Source organism: Podarcis erhardii (genome assembly GCF_964252035.2).
Source record: "Podarcis erhardii genome assembly, chromosome: 10".
NCBI lineage: Eukaryota > Metazoa > Chordata > Lepidosauria > Squamata > Lacertidae > Podarcis > Podarcis erhardii.
In genome coordinates, this window is record NC_138500.1 from 26857407 (window position 1) to 26877483 (window position 20077).

The 20077-nt window shown below is 43.6% G+C and overlaps 1 protein-coding gene across 1 annotated transcript in view; it reads right to left on the reverse strand.

Annotated features, from left to right (window-relative positions):
- LARGE1 (LARGE xylosyl- and glucuronyltransferase 1) overlaps window positions 1-20077 on the reverse strand; it is a 328203-nt gene that overhangs the window by 61360 nt on the left and 246766 nt on the right. The window contains exons 8-9 of the mRNA XM_081879465.1: window positions 8013-8125; window positions 5809-5934 (exon numbers count right to left, since the gene is read on the reverse strand). Of these exons, the coding sequence (XP_081735591.1) occupies window positions 5809-5934; window positions 8013-8125 (239 nt within the window). The remainder of the gene's footprint in view (window positions 1-5808; window positions 5935-8012; window positions 8126-20077) is intronic.

Sequence of the window (20077 nt, forward strand, 5' to 3'; positions counted from 1 at the left end):
TTCATTTTCTTTTGTAAACTACTTAGAGGTTTTATTATAGTCAAGTGGTATGCAAATGTTGTTAAATGACTAAACTAAAATAAAAATTATCTCAACACCTCCTGCCAGCTATTATGCTAATCTCACCATTCCCTAAGATGTGAAATACAGTCATACCTTGGGTTGAATACGCTTCGAGTTAAGCACGTTTGAGTTGCGCTCCACGGCAACCCGGAAGTAACGGAGCGCATTACTTCCGGGTTTCGCCGCTTGCGCATGCGCAGATGCTCAAAATGATGTCACGCGCATGCACAGAAGCGATGAAAAGCGACGCGTGCGTGCGCAGATGTGCCGTCGCTAGTTACGTTTGCTTCTAGTTGCGAACAGGGCTCCGGAACGGATCCTGTTTGTATCTAGAGGTACCACTGTACTGGAAGCTATGTCTACGCCAGCCTTCAGCAACTTCCTCCAAATAACTATAGCTCCCATCACCTGCATTGGGTGACAGCCCCATATTGAATACAGTGTCTAGTCCTGCTCTGGGAAACGGCAGGGGGAAAGTGTGTCTCTTCATTCAAAATAAGACAGCTGTTGTCAGAGTAAATGCAAAAGATGGCAGTACATGGTGTGTCAACAATGGCAGTAAAGACCAGGAAGCTCCCTTTGCCAGGAGTGCTGGGCAAGGTGAGCAGGGGGTGGGTAGTTTGTGCCTGTGTCCTTGGTAGCATTCTCCAGATGCTGGTCAGCGGAACTGACTGCTGGAGAAAGAAGTCTACTTGCTGCTTCAACATTAGGACAATGTATCAATCAGATCTTGAGTTGGGAGCACAGAGGAAATTGTTTCCAAGGTAAGGTGAAAAAGACTATAAATCTGATGACAGATGACAAAAAAGAGGGGGTAATATTTTAATTTACTTGGTTGGTTGATCACTACAAATTAACAGACTGTCTTAATTATCCATATCTCCTGTTTGCTGTGATCTAATAAATATTTTCCGCATGCAACAACCCACTCACTCCCATTCAAGTGGAGCATTTTAAATCAGATGTTCAAGATAAGTTTGACTCATCTGAATTGAAAAGTTTCTCTACTCCTCATATATGGGGAGCCTCCAGTTTTATAACTCCTGCTGGGTACAGAACAGCTGTGATACTCCTAAAGCACACACGCAAGGCTATTTTCTTCTACCACCACTGGGGGCAACAGGAGAGACCTGTTAAAACGTGGAGTCCACTTCACTACTTAGCAGCTACATAGGTCTATCACCCAAGATTGTGAACAGAGCAGCAGAGAAGTGCACCCATAGCAGAACAACAGCCACTGACTTCACCACCTGAAGTCTGAAACATAAAGTTGGGTCAGTGCAATGATGACAAATCCCCAAACCTCAGTGACTTCTGGGTCAAATGGAATTAAATGGATGCCTTTTCAGTTTGATAGGAATAATTTGGTTCCATCTGATTTGAGGAATGCAAAGGCCAGGTCCAGCTTAGTTTGGAATTTAAAATCTCCTTCTGTGTTTCCTTCTTCCCACACCATTCTTCTTAATCCTCTAACACCAATGTATACAATTCATCTTTTTCTCTTCCACCCACTGGAGGCTTCTGCTACATTTTTCTTCACTCCAGTCCTATTCAGTATAAAATACATAATGTGCCAAATATACTGTATTGTGCCATTTATTTTAAATGTCACTGGAACTTCCTAATTTCCAGGTTGTTGTTTTTTAAAATCCACCCTGTGCTAAATATGCCAGCCACATTTTCTCCCTAAGGACTACATGCATAGGCTGCTAATATGTGTTTGAACCAGGGGTCCTGACTTAAAACAAACTCTGGTTTCATAAACCATCGTTTGACAATGGCTTGTTAAAAAAAACACCATAGCCAAGTTTGCTTTAAAGTAAAACACTGATATGAATTAAATGCTAAGCCAGGATTCTTTACAAATTAGACTAAATTCTGCCAAAGTCCTCCTCTCGGCTATGCAGGATGAGCAGAAGGGATGGGGAAAGCACATGTATCTGATGCTTCGTTCTGGCTTGTCTAGGTATGTCCACAAAGCACTAAACCATCAACATTATGTGAGAATCAGCCACTGCCTCGGCTGCAGATTTTGAAGGGTCCATAGGACCACTCCCACAGTGAGTCCTGCTCCTTCTCATCTTGATTATTGATGCCACTTGCTTACTGTTAGGCAGTGAGCCAATGATCAAGCAGGCAGTGGCATCTACTGATCTTCCTTCATCCACTGCTCCAGCACTGACTGAGGCAGAATAAGCAGCTGGTGAACAACCAGGCTGCAGTGGTAAAGAGGAGATACAGGTTGAGATGGCTTTTATTAATGGGTCCTCTGCTGGGCTGTTGGCCCTTGGCAGATGCCTGACCATGCCAATTCTGGTCCTGACATTGGCCCTGAAACCAGGTAGTGACAGGTAGAATTTGCTTCGCAAGTTGGAAGTAGGGCAATCAAAGAGTGAGATCTGTCTCAAATGCAACAATCAATCCAACTTAAAGTAGTCAACAGGAATCATTCCTTAAGCATTAAGAATTTTAGACTTTAGCTATCTATTTTGGAAATAGTCTATGACCTGTTTTTGTTTTTTTAAATCAAGGACCCAGATTTTGTAGGCGCAAACTGCAGGACTGCTCATACATTAGCCTACCATTCACTAAACTGTCACTATGATGCCGAGACAGAGCTGCTTGCCTAGCTGCACCATTAGTTCATAGTACAAACAAGGAAGAAGTCATTCCACTCCCCCCCCACAGCAACAGAATACAGGAAGGGCAGGAATTATGTTAGCTGTTAGAGGCTTCACTTAGAAAGAGGCGGCATTTGTTTTAGAGACCATTTGGCTGTGAGTCCTGGAAGACCTGCTCCCTGCCTTGTAGGCCCTTTTCCACCTGGCCTGGGAAGGCTGGGACTGGACTGACTCCAGCTACAAAAGCTGAGGCTGCTGAACAGACTCTTGGGCTGGACTATTGTTTAGGGTTTGTTGTTGCTGTTATTGATATTATTATTTGTTGTATCTTTATTTTAGATCTTATTATGATTTGTGTGGAAATTGTTTCAATTTGGTTGTGTATGTGATTATTGTTTGTGACTACTTTTGTTATGTTTGCAATTATGTGATTTTTTTCATGTTGTAAGCTGCCTTGGGGACGCGGGTGGTGCTGTGGGTTAAACCACAGAGCCTAGGGCTTGCCGATCAGAAGGTCGGCGGTTTGAATCACCGTGACGGCGTGAGCTCCTGTTGTTCGGTCCCTGCTCCTTCCCACCTAGCAGTTCGAAAGCACGTTAAAGTGCAAGTAGATAAATAGGTACCACTCCAGTGGGAAGGTAAATGGCATTTCAGTGCCCTGCTCTGGTTCACCAGAAGCGGCTTAGTCATGCTGGCCACATGACCCAGAAGCTGTACGCCGGCTCCCTCGGCCAATAAAGCAAGATGAGCGCTGCAACCCCAGAGTTGGTCACGACTGAACCTAATGGTCAGAGGTCCCTTTACCTTTAAGCTGCCTTGAGCATGGTTTTAACTATGGAAAGGCAGCATACAAATAAAATGATGGAAGGATGAAGGATGTATTTTATCCATGCAAGTGCCAATGGGTTTGCTTGTGCAAAGCAGCATTCCCACAATGGTTTGCATGCACCAAACATTTCTTTTCTGCATTTGGGAAGCCCTACTGCAGATGGCACCCTATTGCTGCTTGGGAAAATTCCCTGCATAAAACAACTGTGCTTTTATGCTAAATACAGTACATTTTATTTAATCCTTTCTACCCATTTCCAGAAGGCAGAAGTGCAACAGGCTGGGTCCATTCACCTGAAAAGGCTGAAGGTGATAACAGGTTCAAGATAGTTCTGTTTCATCTCTACATGTAGCCTCTTTTAAGTGACTGAGGCTGTGACCCTATGCAGGCTTACAGGGAAGTGAACCCCACTGACTGACAAATTCTGAGTAAAGGTGTATAGAATTGTGCATTAATGTGTCCAAAGCCCAAGTGTTGGCATTTACAGTATATTTGCAATTTCCTCAGCAAACGAAACTACAAAGTAGCTGGCAATCATTAAAATGAACATTTTCTCCCTCCACTCCCAGTGGCATTTATTGTAGGATACATCTCGGGTGCTTAATACCATGAATATGTCGAGGGCAGCCTGGGCACTGTGGCATCAGATGCCTGCTCGTTCTGAATGCACAGAAAGGTGCTTTATGAGTGTATAGATGCATGTTTATAAAGCCACTCTATGCAAGGAGTGACCTATGGAGATCTTTGCACATGTACATCAGGACACATGTAGCGCTTCATCCTGCATATTTTGAATGTGTGGACATTAGTTGTGGTGCACAACTGCAAGAGGTGGGGAGTGGGGTTTCCTGCTTTCTTTCAACATGTGGAGTGATTTGTCTGAACATGCTGTTATGTGCATTGTTTATATCATTACCCAGTTGCTTAAAGGGGCATCCCTTAAGTTGCATTGTGGGAAAACATCCATTTCGTTCTCTCTAACTTCATGCAGGATTAGGTAAAGGTAAAGGTACCCCTGCCCGTACGGGCCAGTCGTGTCTGACTCTAGGGTTGTGCGCCCATCTCACTTAAGAGGCCGGGGGCCAGCGCTGTCCGGAGACACTTCCGGGTCACGTGGCCAGCGTGACGAAGCTGCTCCGACGAGCCAGCACCAGCGCAGCACACGGAAACGCCGTTTACCTTCCCACTATAAAGCGGTACCTATTTACAGTGGTGCCTCACAAGACGAAATTAATTCGTTCCACAAGTTTTTTCTTCTTGCGAGTTTTTCGTCTTGCGAAGCACGGTTTCCCATAGGAATGCATTAAAAATCAATTAATGCGTTCCTAGGGAGACCGCCTTCAGACCAGGTCCGGGGACAGTCTGTCCCCGGACCTCGTCTGAAGGCTGGCGGGGGGGGGGGGAGAAGGACTTTTCTCCCCACCGCCAGCCTTCAGAACAGCCTTCTGAAGGCTGGCGGTGGGAAGAAAAGCCCTTCTCCCGCCGCCAGCCTTCAGAAGAGTTCCTGCAGGGCTGCCTAGGCTGCGGATAGCAGCCTGCTGCCCGGTGCGAGGGACGCTCTGAAGCAGAGCGCCCCTCGCGCGGGGCAGACATCTGCAGCTTGGGGAGCCCTGCAGGACTTCCCCGCAGGGCTCTCCAAGCTGCGGATAGGGGCAGCAGGCTGCTATCCGCAGCTTGGAGAGCCCTGCGGGGAACTCTTCTGAAGGCTGGCGGTGGGAAGAAAAGCCCTTCTCCCGCTGCCAGCCTTCAGAAGAGTTCCTGCAGGGCTGCTGAAGCAGAGCGCCCCTCGCACGGGGCAGACATCTGCAGCTTGGGGAGCCCTGCAGGACTTCCCCGCAGGGCTCTCCAAGCTGCAGATAGGGGCAGCAGGCTGCTATCCGCAGCTTGGAGAGCCCTGCGGGGAACTCTTCTGGAGGCTGGCGGGGGAGAAGGGCTTTTCTTCCCACCGCCAGCCTTCAGAACAGCCTTCTGAATGTTGGCGGTGGGGACGAAAAACCCTCCTCCCACCGCAAGCCTTCAGGACAGGTCCGGGAACAGAGGAGAAGGCGCGCTGCGCTTCCCCGCTGTCCCCGGAGATTTCCCTATGGGCTTTTGTCTTGCGAAGCAAGCCCATAGGGAAATTCGTCTTGCGAAGCCGCTAAAAAATCGGAAAACCCTTTCGTCTTGCGGGTTTTTCGTTTAGCGAGGCATTCGTCTTGCGGGGCACCACTGTATCTACTTGCACTTAGGGGTGCTTTCAAACTGCGTCCCCTTAGGATTAGTTAGTCATAATTAAGCAGTTTTGTTCAACCTTACCTTTAGATCAGACACATCCCGGTAGCACTGTTCAGAGCGGGTGTGGTCTGACAGCTGCACATTCCAGAAACAAGGAAGCTGGTAGACAAGAAAGGGGTTCTGTTTGATGACTGCATTGAAGATGTCCTGCCAGACAAGAGAAGAAAAAATTGGCACTTTGTAAAAAACACACACAAAGTTTTCAGCCTTTGGAAAACAAGTAAAAGTGCTGACATCTTTTTTGTTGTTTTAGTAAAGACTAATGGATACTATGATGCTTCCCCAAAAGCCCACATAATCATACTTCAGACCTAACATTTCATGCATTATAAGATGCCAGGTGGCAGTTCAGTCCCAATAGCATTCAACAAAAAGGAAGGATGGAATGCAGACAACCTTGCCTTTGAAGTCCTAGGTTGAATAGTGTCTCTTTTGGTCAAAGAATTTCAATCTAAACTCAATCTAAAGCTGTAGACCCGAAACAATAGGCACTCTGGAGTAGTCCCAGTGGTTTTCAGCATACCGTTCTTAAGAAAATTGGCTTCAGAATGGCAGCCAAACTTGGCAGGAGTTTTAAAATGGACTTTGATAGGTTTTGAATCAGAACATTAATCGCTCCACATCTCTGCATCCCTTCTGCAAAATGGGGGGTAATGAGTCTTCTCTAACTCCCAGCTGTGCTGCGAGGATAATATCCTTAATGTCTGTGAGGTGCTCAGATTGTATGGCAAGGGATGGAAGAGAGGGAGGTGGTTGCAATTGCTGGAGTCAGATGAAATCATAATGACTGCTGAACTGAGAATGACAAAACCAGTAGAGAAGGAAATGGTATTTCCAGGCTTCGTAGAAGCCTGTAGCCTTTTGTTTCAAAGAAAGAAAATGACATGCATCTCTTTAAAAAGAAAAATGTGCGTGCGCAGTAGTGGCGAAAATGTTAGTTTTATGAAATCACAGGATAAACAACCACCAACAGCATTCCTCAAATGCTCAAGAGCTAGTTCTCCATTTTTTTAAAACCATCTTTTCTGTTTTAGTTGAACTGGGTAAAATAGACAACACTGGGGCTGCCAGTGCAAACCATCATTCCTCTCCATCCCCAGGATGCTCATTGGAATGAAACAATGTCATGATGTAGTTCTGGGCCATTCTTTGGAGGTGGTGGAGAATAGCAACAGTAATAATAATAATAATAATAATAATAATAATAATAATAATAATATTTATTATTTATACCCCACCCATCTGGCTGGGTTTCCCCAGCCACTGGGAGAGTTCCAACAAAATATTAAAATACAATAGTATTTCATTCCTCCCATCTCCCATTGTGAACCAAAAATTAGCAACCAAAGACTTTCAGCTGAGCTCAGCACTATCTTAGCAGGCAGCAAAATCATGAGATTTATGGAAAGCTACCCTATATGACTAGTAGGCTGCCTTTGGCTTGATGGGTTAGAGCTGCATGTGTCTAAGTGCACAAGAGACATCTGGCTACCACAAGCTGTAAATGGCCCAGAAGTTGCTAACTTCTAGTAGGGCCTCCTCTCATATGTAGCTCCTCAGTTCCTTTGATCTGTGCTCCATGATAGTCCTACAGGATTGAGGATGGTAAGGGCAATGGGTTTGGCTTTTTCCATAATGACATTCATTCTGCATGGAAAGCTCTCCATGGCAAGGTTCAATTTGCTGCTGACTGGTTTTGGCTTTTTCAGAATGTTTTCTGCGCAGGCTTCCAATTACAGGTTTTTAAAATCCAGTGTTTTTCATTGTAGAGGTGCCATGGATCTGCAAACTTCTATTTCATTTGTAAAGCCGTTTCAAGATTCAAGTGAACGGCTGAAAATATGGCACATAAATAGGTAAATAAACTACAGAGCCTCCGCATGTACAATACTCATTTTGAAAGTTCTCACTCTGAACACCTGCAGTCTGACAAAGGGTGTGATTCTTGAAAGCTCACTTCTAGTATTTATTTATTTTTATAAATATGTTAATCCAATGAAGGGTACTCATTCATTTATTTGATGTTTACAAGCAACCCCACATCTTGGAAAGTTGGTGTACCTTTTCCATGCTTCTATGTACCTAATTCCCAACATGTTTCCAGGGGAATCTTTGCAGCAAAGAATCATCATTGGTTAGGGAAGTTGTGTCAATTTTCTATCTCCCCACCCCTTACTTACTCTCAGGAGCAACCTCTGTGCCATTACCTTGGACTTCACACTCACCTGGTCAGCCAACGAGGTGGAGAGCATGCTCATTAGCTCTCTTTCAGCAGTGAGCCTCCACATCTGCTCCCACTTCATCTTGCGCAATTTATCCAGAAGTAGCAGAATGACCCCTGGAAATAACAAGAGCAAAAACAATAAATGCAAAGAAAAGAAAATGAAAACAGGGAGAGCAAAGGCTTTCATGTTTCAGTGCTGCACTGGGATGATGATGATGATGATGATGATGATGATGATAATGATAATAATAATAATAATAATTTATTATTTGTACCCCGCCCATCTGGCTGGGTTTCCCCAGCCACTCTGGGCAGCTTCCAACAAAGACCAAAAATACACTAAGATGTCACACATTAAAAACTTCCCTGAACAGGGCTGCTTTCAGATGTCTTCTAAATGTCAGGTAGTTATTTATCTCTTTGACATCTGATGGGAGGGCGTTCCACAGGGCGGGCGCCACTACCGAGAAGGCCCTCTGCCTGGTTCCCTGTAACTTGGCTTCTCACAGTGAGGGAACTGTCAGAAGGCCCTTGGCGCTGGACCTCAACATACGGGCAGAACGATGGGGGTGGAGACGCTCCTTCAGGTATCCTGGGCCAAGGTCGTTTAAGGCTTTAAAGGTCAAAACCAACACTTTGAATTGTGTTAAAAGCAAGCACTTTCTTTAAAAATGGGAACCAGCCCATCATTTTGCAGAAAACAATTAATGGAGGAAGAGAAAGAAACTATCCTGATCAGAACACAACCAGTTTTATTGCTGTTGTTTTGTTTTAAAAAATAAAGAATTAGCTTGATAATTGTGAAACTTTGGACCAAACTTGTTAAGTTAAAGACATTGTTTGCCAATGTATGTGTTTCCTTTTAAAAGAAGCAGGTGAGGGGTAGGAGCTACTAACTGCCATAGACTGGTTGGATGCAGCAAAGTGGTTGAAAGCATCAGTGGGGGAACCCCCAGGGGAAGATGGCTCAGAGCCAGGGGATTGGTGGTGGGATGATGATCAGGGGTGAGAGGGAGAAGAAGGAGCAGACTGGGAGGAGGAGATGCTGACAGAAGAGGTAACAGGCTGTGGCAGAGAGCAGTTCAGATTCTGAGGCAAAAGTGGGGACTGGAGAGGAGTAGGGTCAAGAGGCAGAGAGACAGGCTGCTGAAGAAGCCAGGGAAGTCTCCCCTTCCAGCTGAGACCAGCTCTCCTCCCCTCCCTACTGGTGTTCTAGAACACACAGAGAAATGAAACGGGCAGAGCAGAGGGGGGTTGTGCGCAGGCACAGCCTGAGACTGTGTGGGAAGGACCCTGGAGAGGAGGACTCCTAAGTGGGCACTGGGAAGGTTGGGACCTTCAGTCCTCACAACTGCTTCATTGGGGTAAGACCTCCTAGAAAGAGTTGCTAGCTGTGGTTTGTTTCCTTGAATAAAGAGTTAATTCCACTGGCACCATGGGCACCATGTTGTTGTTGTGTTGTTGTTTTTTTGCAGCTGACATATACATGACTCCGGCTCCTGATATTAACCATTTCCCCCTGCACAGGACCGATCTCGAAACATTTTCCTGCTTGAGACAGAGCACTTAATGACATTCCTGACCCCTGCCACTCAATCTAGGTGCCAAGGCCAGAGAGGGGTTGTTTTGGCACCTGAAGCAGAAAATCCCATAAATGTCTTTCCCCCTGACAGCTCGACTGGAATAATGATCAATTAAACAAGTTACAGTTTGCTGTTATTTCATGACAATTGGCAGCAGTTTCGCCTAATGGTAGGGCTGATCCCCCCACACCATGGTCCCAGTGAAAACCCCCAAATTCAAAGCTGCAACTTGCCTCCAAAATGAAGCTGTCACTAAGCAACCCACTTTCTCTTCTTCTCCCCTTATCACCCCCATTACAAAGGCTTTCGAGAATGAAGCACCTTCCCATTGTATTATTATTATTTATTATTATTATTTATTGAATTTATATGCCGCCCTGTACCCAGAGGCCTCAGGGTGGTTCACAGAAAAGATCAACATAAAAACCACAATATGAAGTGCAAATGAGGACAAACGGAGAAGACTAAAGTAGTTAAAATCTATTATGGTGGCCTGTTGCAGTGATGACAGGGTTAACACAGAAATCAGCATGCAAAACAGGCTGCAGTCTATTCATTATACTCCAGTGGGTCTCCTCCCTCCCAGCTGTTCCATACATAACTGAAAACCAAACTTCAAAAAGCAGTGGATGAAGGTGATGTAGTACAAACCCTGTATCTGCTTTCAGTGAAACCTTTAAGATAGAGTCTCAGGGGACTGCCTCAATAAGAAATACCAGTGGACATAGATAAGAACCTCATTTTGGGGAACTGCTTGTAAGTTGCTAAACAAAAAATGGTCCTGATAATGGCAGCCTCTAATGCAAGCAGGAACCGTCTAGAGGGATCAGCGATAGGCCCTCTCTCGCTTAACATCCTCATTACTGCAACAAAGGAGCGATAAGAAACAGAATATAGTTAAACTTGGAGATGTCGTAAAATTAACACATCAGGATAATAACCAAGGAGCAAGACAGGGGCTATAAGCTGCAATCACCTGCAATAGGTGAAATACCAAGGGTAGGGGGGAAGAACAAAAGCAGAAACCAAAGGGGAATGCTAAATAAACAACTCCTACCGAAAAGGGCAGAAGACATCCAGAAAGGGTAAGTGTGACTTAAGACAATCAAAAAGGCTTCCTAGGTAGGTTGTAAAATTATATTCAAAGGCACTTAATGCAACCTCCATTTCATGTCCTGTCTCAAACTACATTGATTAAGAAATATGTATTCTGAACCAGCCAATCCACTGGCTGGGTGAACCACAGGTGGTTTTTACAGAGCAATCCTAGACATGTATACTCGGAGGTATGTCCTATTCAGTTCAGTGTGACTTACTCCTACGTAAGTGTGCACAGGATTGCAGCCTTATTGACTCATCCTATTGCTAAAAGTTAAGGTGTTGTTGTTCGCTCGCTTTTTTATTATAAAGATTGACATCTAGTAGGGTAGATTTTTTTTTTTTGTCCAGGAGAGAAAAATGTTCCCAAAATTGGGGGAGAAAGGTTATGGATTTAACCTGGCACTACTACTCAACCAGAATCTATTGCCAACAGAAGAATTTGTACAATAAAAAAGTGCATTTAAGTCACCTCCCCAAGTGCATTTGAATGACATTTTTCACAATGATGCATCTGGTATTGAAGCATTCCATTATATCTTCTTTGCTTTCCTGCTGCAAGAAGTCATCAGAGGAGGAAAAGGTCATCACCATGCCCAAAATCTGTATTGATGAAATGCTAGCCAACCTCTTTTCTAACTGGCATAACTGATTTTCCTTTTTCCCTTTTTAATCCCCAGAAACATTTGCCTGGAAAAAAGAGCTTTAATCCTTTCAGGGGTTTGCGTGTGTGACTTAGAGTGAGAAAAAGTATTTGTGGCCAGGAATACGACCAAGGAATGATTGGCTGAGGCTGAAGGTCTGTGTAAAGTAGAATCTTCCCATCATTCATAGATAGATAGATAGATAGATAGATTAGATAGATTATATACTAAAGTAACAACTCGCCTCCCTGTTGTGGATTACCTCCAGACAGCAAGGACTTTGGTTATAAGAATAAGGTATAGAGAGAGGAATAAAATAAACCATCCCTCACTCATACCCTTAGGATGTGTAAAACTGGTTTTACATTTACATTTGAAAAACAGGAAAAATGATCTAATAAATACTTATTTAAGAGAGTGCTGTGGGGGTGGCATTTATTGTTATTTCCCCCCTCTGTTTCCCCATTCTTCTCCCAGGCTGGCAGATTATGGTGTCACAACTAAAGAGATTAAGGGGTTATCAACAGTGGCAGCTGAGAGGCAAAGACTGGAAGGAGACTAAACACAAAGGCTGAAAAATGCAACACTATAAGATATTTGACTCAAGAGCATCTAAAATAATTTCAGAATCATTATTACTATTACTATTACTACACAGTGGCATGGACATTCATTTAAAATCATCCTGGAATGGATGTGTAAATGATTCCCACTTTTAATACAAAGGGATGCGGGTGGCGCTGTGGGTAAAAGCCTCAGCGCCTAGGGCTTGCCGATCGAAAGGTCGGTGGTTCGAATCCCCGCGGCGGGGTGCGCTCCCGTTGCTCGGTCCCAGCGCCTGCCAACCTAGCAGTTCGAAAGCACCCCTGGGTGCAAGTAGATAAATAGGGACCGCTTACTGGCGGGAAGGTAAACGGCGTTTCCGTGTGCTGTGCTGGCTCGCCAGATGCAGCTTTGTCACACTGGCCACGTGACCCGGAAGTGTCTGCAGACAGCGCTGGCCCCCGGCCTCTTAAGTGAGATGGGCGCACAACCCTAGAGTCTGTCAAGACTGGCCTGTACGGGCAGGGGTACCTTTACCTTTTTTTACCTTTAATACAAAGAAAGGATATTTTTGAAAATATTGCTGAACCATCCAGGGTTTGAACACCAAAAAAGACAGAGATGCAATAAAGGGCAGCTCAGCCTGTTGCAGTTTGCAATGTTTACTTCTAAAAAGGGCACAATTTCTATCAGTGTTAGCAAGATGAAGGAGTGTATGCCACGGGGATGAATTTATTCTATTCATTTCATATTAGCAGCATCAAAAAAGACCCTCCAAAACTGAAGTAGGCAATAAAGGAGTTTTTGCTTTCTAGAAGCCAGGGCTCCAACTGGCATTCTCTCCAAGATTCATGACCCTCACATTCGTTAAGAACTGCATTCAGCTGTGGGAGTGTATGTGACAAGAGAGTTGCCTCACAAAGTCCTTCCTTCCCCCAGAGTCATGCTGAGTGCAATTCAGGCTAGATTCAAGATGACAAACAGCAGAATGCAGGGCAGAAAGGGATTTGTCCTCATCTGTTTGTGCTGGGGGAGAGAGAGATGGGAGGTGGGAGAACAGGGGAAATCAAAGGATTTCCCCCCCCTTCCTTGCACATCTGGTTCCAGTTGTGATCCTTTCATCTTCCACTGACAGCGTAGCAGCATATTTTCCCTTATTCTCCCACCCAGAAGGAAAAGGGGGAAAGTTTGCCAGCACATAAGCACAAAAGAGTGAAAGGTAGATACAAGCAGATCTTCTTGAATTAGCAGGGTGACAACTAGTCAGACAAGACTCATCTAACAAATAAGGAGCAATGTTATAAAGGCATGGAGGTCTCCTGTAATTCATGTTCAGGCCTGTTGTTTGGGGCTATGGAAATGTCGTTACTTAGAGACACTCTGCTTTTTAAAAAAACCTTTCTGTTTCTTGGCTCACTCTCCCAGCCTATTTTAGGAACTACATTAGTATTAGTCTCACCAGTGTGAAAGGCAGGAAAAGGTCTTGCCCATCCTCAGATATAATTAATCAACCCAACCCTTAACAAAATAAAATAGATTATTTTGCTTTTTGTATCACAGACTGTGCCTACATTTTCCACCTAGAGGAGAACTTAATGGGCTTCTTTATCACTGCAAATCAAAACTGAATTTGTGCCCCAATCCAAAGTTCTCAAAAGAAGCTATAACAGACCCAAAGGACAGCTGTTTGTGTTACAAACCTACCAAGTAGTTGTAAATGTTTACCCCTGTAAATGAATTATACCTTTTGGGGATTCAGCCCCTAGTGGATGTTGCTGCAGCTGAAGAACTAAGTAGATTCAATGAGTTTCTATCAGAAATCTAGAATCTACTGTGTGCTTTTGTTTTATTGCTGGTCTGTTGACTGTAATGGATCGATTGATCTCAGTGAGAGCAGGCTGCTGCCTTCATGCCCTGCTTGTGGGCTTTACATAGGCATCTGGCTGGCGACTGTATGAAATACGATGCTGGACTAGCTAGGTCTTTAGTCTGATCCAGCAGGATACTTCTTCTGCTTTCACTTAGGCTCTCTCTTGCTCTCATCTCTGCCCCCACCTATTATGTAGGGATATTATTATTTAATCAATGTAGGGAAGCAACATGGGTAAAGGGGATGAAAGCATTCAGTAAGTGAGAATCATCGCCACTAGTACCGCTACTACTATGTAGTTTCATGGAATCCCCATTATCTATTATAGGGCTTTTGTTCAGTTTAGTCACCAGGACAGCAACGCTTGGCTTTGATGTGCAATTCTTCTGTCTGGGCTAAAATTACTGATGAGAGGCCTCCCATCACTAGAAAGGGAAGAGCACTCCTGAGATTGGAGCAGCATAATTAGTTATATTCTTTGGTTCTTACTTCAAAACATATGCTTCCTTCAGTGTCCACAGCAGGATGGAGGGAAACAAGAATTCTTTTGTACAAGCAATTTAGAGTGCAACATACACATCTCCATACATTTATGCTCTGATAATGGGGTCTTAAATCAAACTACAGTGGCATTATTTCCTCATTTAAAAGTGGGAATTGAGACGTGTCCTCCTCCTTAATGGGATTACTTTATATTCTTCAGAAAAAAACAAGGAATGCCAAGAAGTGGACCAGAGCAAAAAAAACAGTTATTAACAAAGCTTAAGGTAAAAGGGCCCCAGTGCTTATTGCTTCAAATAAACGAGGCATTATTGTGTTCTAGATCAGGGATGGTGAACTTTGTTTTCTTGGGTGTTGCTCTATGCTCCAGACAATGGTCTGTACAGTGGTACAGAAGTGTACACTGGTTACGTACTTAATTTGTTCCGGAGGTCCGTTCTTAACCCGAAACCATTCTTAACCTGAGGCACGCTTTTGCTAATGGGGCCTCCCGCTACCGCAGCACAATTTCTATTCTCATCCTGGGGCAAAGTTCTCAACCCGAGGTACTACTTCTGGGTTAGCGGAGTTTGTAACTCGAAGTGTTTGTAACCTGAAGTGTTTGTAACCCAAGATACCACTGTACTTTATTAAACAAACTGGCATTCTCATAAGTGGCCATGTCTCCCTTTCTTACAACCTGGAGTCATTATATATTTTCCTTAATGAAACAGTAGGAAAGGTTTTTTATGTCTCGTTGATTTAGCTGGAAAAGTTCCTTAGGGGGACACAATCTGGCCTATGGCTGCCTAGCTGGCCACCTCTCTTGTAAATAATTTAGCTACACGAGTAATTACATTAACTGCTAAAAAAAACAACGGTTGCCATGTCAGCTTTCCCCAGACTCGAAACCTCCAAACATCATGGACTACAGCTCCCATCATTTCTGACCATTGGCCATGCTGGCTGGGGCTGATGGGAGTTGTAGTTCAAAACATCTGGAGAGTACCAGGTTAGAGAAGGCTGCAATACATATGAGAATGTTAGAAAGAGAGGACTAATTTTTCCACCGCAATGCCAATTTACTCACTGTAGGTCTATTTTTTTTCAGAGTAGGCAATGGCTATTCCATATTTAATGGTCATAGAATCACAGAGTTGTAGAATTGGAAGGGACACCGAGCTTCATCTAGTCCAATCTTCTGCAATGCAAGAATTAAATGAATTCCTCCTGGACTTCCATACCTAAAGTGTCAGACACATTGCATAAACTAGTATAAGCTGATAACGAGATGTGGGGAGGATGTGCAGGGGGGGGGGGACCTGAAGTTCGCTTGCTGGGTTAAAGCCAGTTTTGGGACATCTAATATGTAAATGTTGTCAGTGGCTCATGACAAACATTATGAGAGGAGGCAGACATTAAAAAACTCATCTGCTTCATTAGTGTTCCACTGCTGTCAAAATGCATAAAGCTTTCTCTCAAAGCAAAGTTGATCATCACATTGTCCTGATGCACTCAGACCTCTAGTAAGTTCCATATATTCACCAGCATTTTAAAACAAATCAAAATCAATTAAGTTTTGTGCACAAGCATATGTGTTAGCAATATGCATGCCTACATGCCATGGTATGCAAATGAAAAGAGGTTTCAGAAAGGCCACTAGCATGGATTCATTAAACAAAGATGTGTATTGTTTAATTACTGTAATAGGGATCTTCAGCTATCACTGCCACTTTCGCAGTTGCTCTTGCCTGGCTATAGACCTATAACCTGATCTATTCCACTAGTGGAAACCTCAATGGCATAAATAGGGCCTAGGGCAGAGGAGTCCATAGAAGATCAAACTGCCTTTTGATGAAGCAGCATACTGTGTCTTAGTGGAATATTGGCTCAAATACTACAAGTAAAGAGCGGCTGTCAGTGGATTTTGACTTCAACCTGGTTTGTTTTTTTAAGATAAAAGACAGCTAATGATGTGTGCCATCCTGTGAAATTTTAATTCCAGACAAGAATCTAGCTTTCGAGCTCTCCAGAACTCTCTGTCATGCTAGACATTAAACATGGCAGGAGAGAATGGGGTGGAGAAAAAAACTTGGCAGGTGGCGAGTCCATGAGTCTGCATTGGGTAAGTTCTAGCCTACACAATTGTATCTAAATTACATATTTCATCAATTTAAATCCCCAAATCCATTATTAAGGCAATACCTGTGCCACGAAATAGCATGCAAGCCTTCAAACCCACCAGAACACCATCTAACTAGAGAGAGAGAAAAACAATGGCTGGCAGTGAATCCATGAATGTGTAGCCTGCCCTGGGACTAATATTATAGAGCAAAAGCAGGGACAGTTTTCCTTGGGGAAGTTTTGTAAACTGTTAAATTCATTTAATTGTGCTGATCTAACTTCACTCATGCTTTATTGAAGAGGCAAATAGTCCTTCCTTCCTTCCTTCCTTCCTTCCTTCCTTCCTTCCTTCCTTCTCTATTTCTTCAGTAACCATTAGGCTTGACAGTTTCTTTAAAGCTTACTTTTCCATTCTAGTCTAAATAGTTCCAGAGCTTGGTCCATTTGCTTCTCCATTATGGCACCATGATTGATTTGCCTGTGGCTTTCATCTTCCCTCTGCCATTTTCTAGAGATTTCTGCCCCCCCGTCCCGCCACCAGTTGTGTTATTTGACAGCTGCTGTAATTTACTGAGCTGGTATCTGATAAGACTTGAGTTTCCTTCACTACTTCTTTACCTTCCTCAAGAGATTTATGTCTTTGTTCTCCTCTGGGAGCATTGAGTCAAATAATACATTTCAATTTTTACTGGATTTCTTTATGGCAGGGTATGCTGACTCTGTCAATAATCCATCCTTCGCTGTCTTCAAGAGGTTGAGTGTCTCACTCAATGACCTCTTGTTCCACATTTTTGAAAAATGTTGTTCCATTTACGGCAACCTCCTATCCAATCTTCTTTCCTTTCACCGGCTTTCCATTCACCTCTCCACCCACTTTTTAGATTCTCCTAATCATACAAGCTGAAAAAGGGCGAGGTTTAATAGATCTGTCAGATACAACTGAAAAAGTAGAAGTATGAGTAGACTAAGACCTATAAGAATGATAATGCATGGGTATGTAAATTTGCAAACACAGAAGAACCACTATTCAAAGTGCACATCAACTATTCTAACATGCAGTGAAGATGCTGCACACAAAAGTACTTAGACACAAAGGTCCAATTTGCTTGAATCTTCTTCTTTTCCTTAAATGAGATATTCCACAAATGGGGCCTCTATGGCTACACTTTACCCTATGTGCAATGGTGCATGCCAGTTCCTCTGCCATGGGGAAAATACTGTTGACCAGCTATGTAAATGGGCCCAGCAATGAAGGGACATGAGTCCATCACCCTGTCATAATCTTATTTTTATATATTTTACCATTGTTCAGAATACCAGCTACAGAACTGGAGAAAGCAAAGTCGTTCTCGTTCAATTACCTTGTCGAAATGTAGCACACCACCCATCACTCAATGCTGCCTATACAATCCTTTTCGTAACATGATGCAATCAGAAAGTAAATGATGTTCAGCAAATTTGCCCCTTGTGTCAGACTTTTCTGTCCCCACCTGTTGCTGGCAACTTCTAGATTAGGCTTCCCTGACCAGGTGCCCTCCAGATGTTCTAGGCCACCATTTCCATCACCCCGGCAGTTAGCAATGTTGGCTGGGGGTGATGTCTAAAACATCTGGAGGCGGCCAGGTTGGTTAAGCATGTTCTAGGTCTACAAGTCTTCCACAACCACTCCAGATCATGGATTTGAATCTGGCTCTCCCTATATTAAGACCAGCACTCTAGCCTGCTATTAGGAAGATCACTGTGATTGAGAAGATCAGTTTAATATGCTCAAGAAGTAGGTGCTACTTTCTCTTTGCTCTGTGCAATGAGCGTGGTGCTATTGCAAAGTAACAGAGGAAGCAAACCTTGGCTTAAGTGGACTGACTTGCATGGGCATGGGATTGAACAGTAACTTCAGAAGCCATGAACAGAAAAAAAAGTTTAGTTAATTAATTATCTAATGTAAACATATGTCCTTGTTTGGCCCTACAGACTTCCTCCAGCAAGCATATTCCACTGGTAATCATGCTTAGTCTAAATTTACCCTTCCTGGGAAAGTACCACTGACTTTCCCCATGGGGAACACCTCAGTCATCTGGATGTGAATTCTGATTGGCTTGGTAATGACCATGCCATTCTGCAGTAGTGAAATTATATTGATACGTCTGGTAATGACTTAGTATTTGAATTAATTAACATTTAATGAACCCTCTTTCCAGTACTATCATTAAGGTAATCATCCTTTGTGTTAGAGCTAATGTCCATCAGGAAGCTTCTCTCCTATAACTGTGCTTTCCACACATCCCCAAACTATCCAGCCATCTGGATACTCCAGAGAGCTGCTCTACATTCCTTCTCCAAGCCTGCTTTGTCCCGTGGATGGTTACGGGAGCACACCTGCCTTTCACTTAGGTAGATACTGTCCCCCTGCCTCCTCACCTCTCAGATATGTTTGCTACTTTCTTCAGGTTCACTAGGACTCTTGTGTCATCATCATCATCTCATCTTTTCCTCCAAGTATCGCAAAGTGGTGTACAAGGTTCTCCCCTTCCTCAGTTAATCCCTACAACAAACCTGTGAGGTAGGTTGGGGCTGAGAGGCAGTGAATTGGCCCAAGATCACCCAGTGAGCTTCATGTCCAAAAGAGGATTTGAACCCTGGTCTCCCAGGTCCTAGTCCAACACTCCAACCACTACACCTCTATTAAAAAAAAAAGTAGGAAACAAAAGCTAGTAATATCCCTTCATGGAAATTGCTTCTGGTTTTTTGTTTTTTGTTTAATTACATTAGGAGACTTCTCAGGAACCCAGGGTGACTTCCCAGGAACCCAGGGTGATAGCCATACTTTGACTTGAGGCCCCCCTTTTTGCCTGAGCCTGTGGTGTCTGTTCAGGAAGCAGGAAGCTGATATGCTGAGTCTCTGTACTGGAAGGACAGGGCGCCTAGTCAACTGAACTGCTGTAAGGAATCCATATGCTGCAACAATATCAAATAAGCAGGTCACGTTGAAACTCAGGAAACAATAGCTCCTTACTCTCCCTTCCTTGGTGTTCATCTTTTCCTCTAATCTTTACCTTTCTTAGTTTCCAAATCTTTATATCTTTATATCTTTCTGTCTTTGCGTTATCCAAACCCCAGCCACCTGCATTTGAGCATTCCCTTGTAGCCATCCTGCTCTATATATTACAACTCCATCTTTTCCTACTGCTCTCATAGAAACAGTTTTAAGCTACTGGCCCAGACAAATGTGGGTTTGGGTAGCTTGTGTAACAACTAACCATCTTGTTATTTTAAATGACTGAATTGGAGCTTCAAGCCACAAAGCCCTTTTACTCACTGCCCACAATTTTGTGTAAATAAATATTTTGCCTGAATTCATCTTGACATGTGTTATTCTTTGCTAATCCCCTCTAGTAAATGTAATTGACATTTATAAATTGGTAATGGCACATGGTGCCATAACCACCGTGGCATGAATTCATCTTCAGATTAAAGATCCTCAAAGGTTTTGCTTCCTTGAACTCGTGTGTAACATAGGTATTCAGGTACATGTGTAAACAGAAACATGAGCAGTCCTGTTAACAAGATGCTCTCCCACACATCATTGCTTTACTAGCTTAGCCCAGACTATCGAAGTCCAAACAAGAAGAGCAACCTTACAGTGGTTCTGAACATAACCAAGCTCTAAGGAATGGTTGGCTCCAGAGTTGAGAGAGAGCTCACAGAACACTTTTCTAGATATCCT